The following is a 9872-nucleotide window of genomic DNA, read 5'->3' as shown; positions in this document are numbered from 1 at the left end:
GGGAGTACCAGTGTATCTGAATTTTAGATATTTTGAAGCGTTTCGGCTAAAACTACTTTTCAGAAACACAGGGAATTTTTTCAGCTACGTAGCAGATGAGTGAGACTTTGTGAAATATACGAAACAAAAAACAATGCGACTCCACAAATTTCATAGCGGATCTCTCCTTTTAGAGAGACGCAAATCAAAATTCCACGAACAACACATGCGACTCGCATGCCTTCCCATCAGTAGTTACAAAGTTACACCGGTAGGGAAACCCAACAGATAAGGGATCGGGACCGGTTTCATTCTGTATAAACCAGGGACATCCGATGTCATTCGAACAACTTTAAACGGCCATCTTAAGAGTAGCTTTCTAGACAGGGATCATATTGCGCTCTGCACTAATGCAGTAGAAGGATCGCCTCCAGGCAAGAACCTTGTCTACGTAATTTAGTCTAGCCACTGCACCAAGGTCGATATAGGACAGAAAGGTTAGGGTATTAAACTTCATAAACGGAATGCGTAGTAGAAAATTAAACGGGCCAATGTCAAACGCAAATGAATATCACGCATCACTGAAGGACTCAGAAATTGCGTAACACGCACTAGGTACGGGAGACAAAATAGATTTAGGAATGCTGAGGTTTTGAGGCGAGGAGCACGGTCCACGTCGCAGAGGCTGGTAACCACGTTGGCAAAATCGCCAAGCACCCCAGTGTTGAGAGAATAAAGACCGTGTAACTGGGGAGAACGGTTCTGGATCTGTCGACACGGCAGGAGTTGGTGTGCGACCATCGGAATGAAGAGAAGTCATTGCCTGGATACCACTCTTCATCAACCCGCCCTCCCAAACTAAACCCTGGGAGCACTCACAACCCCACAAAGACCAGGGAAAATCTACCAATGGCAACCGAGGCAAACCGTCAATTGGAGCATTTCAAAGTGGAAGATTAACGAACCAAACATGATCAGAATTTATTTGAAACCTCCCCAGTTCACCAGTGTAAGACTCTGACAAACACAGTAACCGACAAGAGCCTTAATACACACTCAACACTGATGGAGTGTGACTACCTGAAGTGGCCTCACTGATTGGTTCCTCACCTGTCTTATAACCTGGTCAATTTGGCGACCTGCTCACTTGGCCTGAAGAAGATTTTGTAATGAATGCGAAAATATGCCCAAATAAAAGCTTCTGATTTTTTAACAAACCCATCTCGTTTGTCCTCAAATGTGTTCACGTTCATGTTGTCTCCTACGATTTCAGCGTAAAGCGCTGAAGTGATTGAAAAATAAGCTTTTGAATGGGCTCTCGAAAGGTTTCACACAACCTTGTGAGTAGTTTCCTTCAAGAAGTTATACTGAACCATGAGGCGGCCTTTGTGCACTACATTCATTTTTAGAATATGAAACACGAGATTCACTTTGTCTCTCGTAAAAACAAATTGAAATGAGCATATTTCTCGAAGACAGGCCAATCTGGGTTCACGTAGAACATAATGTTGGTAGAAACTCCAGGACTGCACTTACCTGACGAGCCCCAAGAAGGGAGAAACCGGTAGTGGGGTGTCGAAGAGTTTTCACCAAACTTGTGCGTAGTTTCCTTGATAACCTTGTTTTTATTGAGTTGCCACGTTGCAACATGATTTTCTTCAAAAATAACTCCCCGAAAAGCGGTAACGTGGGAATTTATTCAGTGTTGCGATACCTAACCAATGCCACATGGACAACATTAGCATATGAAAGACATTGCGAAAATTTAGCCCGCCGTAGTCACGGATGTGGTTACGGAAATTTTCGAAAACTAGATAACATTTGAAACTGAATACATAAATTAATCTAATAATCCACCAACTCAATCAGTGTAAGTAGATTACAATTATTCTTTAGGTGTTTCGATGGCACCCGCAAAAAACACTGACTGTTGGGAAATTTTCAGGAAGAATAATCTATATAAAGTGTCGAGGCTAACTCGTATAAACTTGCAGTCACTTCTAGTAGGGTAGCTAAATTAAACAAGCAAATACTAACAAAGGCGCGACATTTAGGCGAGCAGTAACCACAACCGATCCGTAGGTACACATCGAAGATTCCATGACACTCTGGTTTGGTTTGCCTAAGGTTTTAAACATTGTCTGTATATATTCGTAGCTTTAATCCCTTGTAACGGTCAAAAATTTCTACAAGTCTTCTTTGCAATTAATCCACGTTGGAGACGCTTCAAGATATGTTTGGTATTCGATGTCACTCCCGTTCTTCTTGTTAGTCACCTTTCAGGAACATGTTTAAACTTCAGCTGTGCCCTACTGTACCCTAGAAAGCTGCCTTCGGAAGTTAAATTTACCTAAGAAGCTCAGAAAAATTTCAGTGCTTATGTTTACAATTTACTGACCGCCTAATGAATCCAGCCTCGGCATCTCGACTAGGCCTATCCAGGCTTCGGCTACCCGGTGATCACTAATACTATTATGATCGCAATATCCAAACTGCCATTTTGTCACTTTGAATTTCAGCGGATTAACTTCAACTGTAGTGCTGTGAGGGTCTGATCGGGAAATTAAGTGAATACCGCTGCGCAAATTAAAGCTTTTAACAGCAATTCGACAGAGCACACTTGTCGGTACGGGCACCTGTGGAATGCAGTTATTGACCAAGCACTGAAAATTGATCGAGCCAGTGCCAATTCGAGTGACTTTCCCGGTTATTGATCGCCTGGTTGCTGATCTGTTAGTTAAGCCAAAAAGTTGGATTGCAAATTTTTCTGTATATATTGGCATTCCACGAGGATAATGCACCCTACGCCAATGCTAGTGAAACGGCTGTAAACTACCTGTCAGGCTGACCACTCCTGTCAGTCTTCATTCCCTTGGATCTTTGGATAGACGTGTTCAAATTGGGCGACGCACTAGCTATGAGTTTCAGCAGAAGGGGGTTGATATTGAGTACGGTTCCTCCAAAGAGGTCGTGGACGTTTGGCTATTTGTTCACTTGAGGAAATATGTTCCACGTAAATCCATCGAGTAAATACTGAGATAAGGTTTAATCCTGACCGATGTTTGTCAACAACACCAGAACAGTCCAGCTGAGCAGCAAAGGAATCACAAGATTTTCTATGGCTAAAATAGGGATTCCATCTTACGGCGCGTCCGAGTGCACAAAGACTCAACAATGCACGACACCCTAGCTAGAAATTCTGGTGACCAGTCACGACGTCACTTGGAGTGTCAGATATTCGGTGGTTCATTTAAATAATAATCCGTGATATTTTCCTCCGCTTTGACATAATACCCAGCCAACGAGTCAATTGTTGCGCTGGTTTTCACGTGGAGAATGCAGTTTCTTAGTGGTTGCCGTCGGATGTGGATGAGTGAGCCTTAAGTCGTACGGCCGTTGTGCATCGGGTTCAGTTGCCCACCTTCGACATCTTTTACGTACCAAACTGTTTGACTTATAAACATTAGGCAAATCAGGCATTTCCACTGAGTTGTTATTGTGGTGATCGGATTTTTTTACTCATATAAAATGTAGTATGCCGTTACATGCCAAAAAATGATCGCAGTGAACTGGCTCTTGGCATCCAGAAGATAGGAACAGTGAGACCCAGTTCGTACTCGACGGAATGGTGTATCGAATCAGGGGATGATATGCATGCTGAGAGTTCTGATGTGCTGAAGCTATCAAAAGAACGTTTTTTGCTCACCCTCTTATTACGGATGCGAAAACTTTCAAATCTGTGTTCTAACTAGTCTGTTGCATTTTATTAGAGGAAGCCCTCCACCAAATCATCTTGGTTGTCGTTCCTTAATTCGCCTGCGGAACAACCAGCTAAAAGTTGGACCAAGAACTGCTGATCGGCAATGTGATTAGCTCTCATTTACACTGGATATAGCGCGAATCATCGTTCAATCGCAGAAACCAACTCACATAGTCACATATTGTTGACAGGCTCCTCGGGTGACGACGTATCAAAAGAACGTTTCAGTCATCATACAAAACCATTCTTTCTCTGATATACTCAGGTTACTGACTTAACGGTGATACTTCAGATGGGGCAGGCATGGGAGTTACACGTTCTCTTCCTGTAAATTCGCTTGAAAATGGAGATTTTTGTGGAATACGTGAACTCGCTTTGTACCATTTGCTTGGACTTGAGCAACTCCCAATGAACATCCAGACTAGTTCGACAAGACGCGTTTAAGGGAAGATGCGTGTTTGGTATTTTCTAATTAAGATGCATTTGAGAGGTTGGTTTCCAGTCCAGTAGTCTGTGACTGGTCAGTTGGCATTATGTAATAAAGTACTCCGCAGGGAAGGCCTTCTTCATTTTAGTTGGTGAGGTGTCCAGGATAAGGATCAAGATTCCGTGGCCACAACCCTCTTAGGATGAGGATGATCGGATCTTCCTTGGGGACTTTGAGGAGGTCGCGGATGCCGCAGGTTTGGCGACCGACCGGAGTAAGTTCGCAGCGCGGGAGATCCCTCAGAAGGAAGTTTCAATCAGCTTACAAAGCCATTCTTCCTCTTGTCTACTTATTCATCGCTTTAAGTATGAAGGTTTAATTGAGATTTCATCCAATCAGTGAAGCCAGGCTATACCACCAAGCTGAGAAGCGAGCATTTCATGAATCTTCAGGAGGAGTCAACCTTGCAACTTTTCGAAGACCAAACCTTATGGTTTGCGGATAATATGCATGTCGATACCCGCCATGTAGCTTAAACCTCCATGAATCCTGGTCCTCAGCAGCTGAAAATATGTTCATTGACAAATGAGTTGGAACATCTTCGGGACCGAATCAGGAGGCATCGTTTCGGAGAGGTTTGGTAAACAATGGGTGGGTTCATTGCTGGGCAAAGTTTCGCGGGTTTTTTGTCCTATCCTGTTAGTGGGATCACCATCCAATTAGCTCCTCCTCAAGGACAACCTTAAATTTCCGCCCAATTACAGCGGACCTGATGAAAACTTGTTCATATTCTACTCCGACCACGGTGGGGCTTCGGGTATTTACTTTCCAGGTGCAGCAGTAAGTTTTGTTAATTTGGGTAACCAATTTTTCAGTTTCCAAATTTTCTATGGCGAGTTAAATTGTGAGCGGTTTAGGGAGGGTTAGATAAACATATTTTGGTGCACGCTATTCTTTTACGAAGTCCAAGGTCGTTCGACTCACATGATTTCGCGGTCGATCCACTCAGACTGCTGAGCAAACGCACACACTACTAACAAAGAAGCTGATCATATTAGGTCACTCACGAGGCGTAGATGATACAAAGAACACGTCAGCCGAATTCTTCCTGACAAGACAACATACTGCTTTTCGCTTCTAGAGCGACAGCACGAATCTTAATAATATGAAGTTTTTGTATTTATATATGAGAAACCAGTCTGTGATGAAAAGCCGAGAAGCAATGTACAACTGTTCTATCCCTATTGAGAATCATCAGTGGTGCGCTTGATAGATGCAACGTGTAACCGTTCGGCCAATACTGACCAACCAACAGCCTGATTTATCCGCACTATGTCTGGACATAACGCCACCCATTCTTCAATCGAGAGATCCACATCACTGATGACTGACACATCGAGTGACAACTCCTCAAATGAAAAATCCATTCGTGGTGTAATCTATTGTTCTGAACAACTTACAGTCTGTTGGAAGTGTTCATTTCAACATAAATCTACTTAAGTTTTTCGAGAGGGGATTAGGGCTGAAATAATCTCCATAGATGGGGACATATGACTAAAAAAGTCCGCGAAATTGGCAGTCGGACTGATCTGAAAATCCGTCGTCTTTCAAACCGAACATTCTTTAGTCCGATTTGTGACTGCAAGCTTATTCACTCTAACGTTGGTCCCTGCGTGCTCTTTTAAAGGAAGTATACATTACTGTCAACACTGTAGCTGGTCAACACTACAACGGACATGGCTTTAAGCCCCGGGAAATCTCGATCTCGTGAGAATTTTCCTTCCTGTATTATGAGAGCTGTGCGGCTTGGAGTTGAACGACACCCTCGCATACATATATTCGAAAAGAATGTACAATTGTGCTGTACGTGGATGCTTGCCGCTCCCGCTCTATGTTTTGCGGTGTTCTTCCTTCAAAAGTGGGAAGTTATTAGCGTAATTTTTTTAGCTTATTGTCATGCAGGTCCTGTGAAAAAGCACCCAGAATGTACTTCGCATATGGTTAAAAATACTGCACTAGAGAGTACAACAAAACAAATTTCCGAGCTTACTTCATTCTCGTTCTCTTCGCAATCGTTGTATGGAAGTAGCCTCTGATTTTACACAAGAAGCGTTTCGCCGATGAGAGCACACAATCCAGCCTTTATCGAATAACGTAGCTTCCACTGGTGAACTAGTTTCATATGGGTAGTTTAAATCATTGTGTAACCGGTACAACCATTGTGATGATTTGGTGTCCCTTTGCAGCGACGACCAATGCCAAGTGGATAACTTCTTTGGAAATTTTAAATGGCTCGTGGGTCTTTTATAAGAAGTACGCTTGCGATGTGTTTACCTTTGACCGTTATTGTCTGTGGTTTCTTCTGAATGGGTTTACCCTAGAAAAAATAACAGATTGTACATTTACATACTGATTTGATTTTAACGGGCTGATCCAACCAAATCTACGGAATTGTATCGTTTATGAGAGTTTTTGCAAGTTCCGCTCAGTCTTAGCGAGAATCACGGACTGTGCCTACGTGACGCGCCGCAAGGAGTATGAAAACCATGATGTCCTCTCAAGAAGTAGTCAGCGACCTTCAGTGTGGTGTATTAGTTCCAGACTTCTTGAAGCTTAATTATTTTTGTGAGTCGCACGAAGGGTTCGTCCATAATTTACCTCACTATTTCACAGATCATTGATATTTGCCTAATAATTCTTTTGTCTGAACCCCTGAACCTGCAGTCTGTGTGACAACATGAGCTGAGGAGCTAAGGTCATTTTTGTGTGACAAGGATATCGATGCCTGTCTAGCGAAAGAATACGCGTATGTCTGATTACGGATTCGGAATACGTGAATATTAACAAAACTATTGAAGACAAGCCTGTCAGTTGTAGTCTATTTGATTTTCTGAGCCATTTATATTTTGTTTTCAGGAGGATTTATGGCAATTTAGACATCACGACCATCCGGTTGCCCCAGAGCGAGCCTTCCTCGAGTGATGTCGCTTCGGCTGCTGAAACAGTTTCATATTTAATCTTAAATGGATCGTTGGTCTTTTATAAAAAGTCCACTACAACCCATCAAACAACTGGTTTAATGATTGTCGCGTAACTACCTTTGACCGTTCTCGTCAGTGGTCTCTTTCCAGGCAGATTTACCTTAAAAAACAGGTTATACATTCACACACTCATTTGATTTTGACGTCTGTGAGGGTGTTGGTAAGGTCCGCCCAGTCAGGTTTTAATTCTTGATTAAGTTTTAGGGAAATTCAAGGACTGCGTATACCTGATTCGCCGCAAGAAGCACGAAAACCATTATGTTCTGTCAATGAAATGTCAGTGACCTCCTGTTTAGTGTGTTAGTTCTAGACGTGTTCACCTTCGTTTTTTCCGTGTCACAGTATCGGTTTATTGATAATTTACCTCGTTATTTCACACATCTTTGATATTGGCCTATACCGTATGTTGTCTGAAACCCTAAACCTGCAGTCTACGTGACAACATCAGCCAACGAAGATGACAAGGACATCGTTGATTGTCTAACGGACGGATACTCGTATGTCTGGCTTTTAGATTCGGAATACGTAAGTTTTAACAGAACGGTTGTAGAAAAGCCTGTCGGTTGTACATGAGTAATCCGGTGGCACTTAGCAGCCCGTGGTAGTCCATTTGGTTTTCAAAATCTTTTTTTTTTGTTTTTAAGCATGAAGAGAAGTTATGGCGATTGAGCCATCACGACCATCCGGTGGCCCCAGAGTGATCAAACAATTTGTTGGATGTCTGAACTTTCTCACTAACTTCCCAATCAGGTTCGCCTGTGAACTTGCAGAGATTATTGAATGAGTCAGACAAAAGGCCGGGTGTTATCGCTTGATTTCCACTGTGACTGGTTAAAGAAGCTGCAAATAATGTCCTTGAATTGATGTTATTGTAGTTCTTGTTATCATTTTCGTTTCAGGCCGCCTGAGCAATTGTCTGAAGCTGTAGGCGCATCAGACTGATTGTAGTAGACGGGCACCAGAACATTTTCCATCAGTCCGATTCTCTTTTTTTGAGACAGGCATCAGTGTTGAACACGGAAGTTGAGAATGATGATGATGATGAATTTGTTGGTGGATCGCTTGAGACCCTTCATCTCAATACGTCTGCCGAAATGAATCAATATGTCAGTGGGGTTCATGCTGCCAGTTTCTATTCAGGTTGTCTGACTGGGTCTTGGAAGTGTAGGTACTCGGGTGTATGCTGTAGGCTAGCCCTAAATTTTGCTTCCTGTTCCATTATTCCATTCTCCACTACTAATAAGTTCGAATGCTTTTATGGCGGTGAATCCTCTGTTATAGCTGTCGATGTTGATGATAACGGTGATCATTACCATAGCGCGTCAAATAATTAAAATTGGTTGTATATGCCTGGTGTCCTGTAACAGTGGAGTGCTCACTATTTTACCAGTAGTATGTATCGTTCCCTACCGCTGTTATTTTATCTCTAGTGATGGTTTCACCGTTTTCGCTACATTGGATCCTTCCTAAGCTTAAGCTGATCTGCCTGCTGCACATAGCTCCCCTTTTCATTATCCCCACCCGCGTGGAGAAAAACATAAAAAACCGGACACTGTAACAACAATACGATGAAGTGAAAAAGAGGACAAAAATAGTCACGGGATGAAATGGGTGGAATTTTTGAGTCAAAAACGTACGGAGAGATCACCTGTGAATAGTCATACTGTTATGAAAATGAGTTCATTTATCGAGATGACAGTTGTATTTCGTTACCTGTGAAAGGTGACGGTCAATGTAGAAAATACTTGATTAGGAACTTCAGGTTCGACAGACGAGGTTCAGCAAGGTTGCTAGTTCAGGCATCTAGATATTCAAGCCTAGCCAGTGTCTCTTTTCTGAAAACCAAGCAATGGCGCTGGTACCTTATGCTATACACCTTTCTGCGCTTCGGTACAAACGAAAGTCACATCTATGTGAATCATTCGCAAATAACTCAGAGGTTTAGATTTAGACCATGACTGAAACTTCCATCTGAAAATTTAACTCCCGAGGGACCAGGCAAACCACGTGATGTGGTTCTCCCTGATTGAACGACGAGTGACGCTGTGTGCTGTCTAAGTGAAAGCTAATCACACTGCTGATCAGTCCCTTTTCACTGAACGTTTAGTAATGCCCAACTGGAGTGATATGCGCACTACTGCTGACTCCAATAAAGATCAGACATCTATAAAATGCTTCTCGGTTTTTCAGCATATATTTGCCTTCATCGAAAGGCACAATATCCATTCAAATGAGAAGGTTCTGCTAGGCTTCAAAAAACGCAGCTGTACAATAACAGTGATTCAACCAAGGTTACATTTGAAATCTTCGTCGACCTGAAGGAGCAAACTTAGGTCATATTACTGGTGATTAGGTGGACATCAGTGCTATACTCTGGTGTTTGTAAAACAACTTTCGGAATGGATGTTCATGGTCAACCGGATCATTACACACTAACGCGTGAATACCAAAGTGCAAAACTACGGTCGCTTCCTTATTGTATGGAGCAAAATACTATCTTAGTTGATAATGCACTGATCAGCGTCCGTGTATTGTTTATTTCAAGCGACAGGAAGTCTCGCTTTTGGAAAATTCCAAGCTCATTATGATCTGCTGATGCATTGGAATGACAGCGCAACAGAAGTTTGTGTTCAGGTCAATATTCGATATTTGTAATAGTCTAATG

General features: G+C 42.5%; 1 protein-coding gene across 1 annotated transcript in view; it reads left to right on the top strand.

Annotated features, from left to right (window-relative positions):
• The window catches only part of T265_09825 (hypothetical protein), a gene marked incomplete at both ends in the record, with an annotated part of 58793 nt that overhangs the window by 45370 nt on the left and 3551 nt on the right, over positions 1-9872 (top strand). The window contains 2 exons of the mRNA XM_009176011.1: positions 7638-7732; positions 8209-8313. Of these exons, the coding sequence (XP_009174275.1) occupies positions 7638-7732; positions 8209-8313 (200 nt within the window). The remainder of the gene's footprint in view (positions 1-7637; positions 7733-8208; positions 8314-9872) is intronic.

This window comes from Opisthorchis viverrini (genome assembly GCF_000715545.1).
Source record: "Opisthorchis viverrini unplaced genomic scaffold opera_v5_315, whole genome shotgun sequence".
NCBI classification, from domain to species: Eukaryota; Metazoa; Platyhelminthes; class Trematoda; order Opisthorchiida; family Opisthorchiidae; genus Opisthorchis; species Opisthorchis viverrini.
This window is presented reverse-complemented; position numbering and strand designations above follow the sequence as displayed.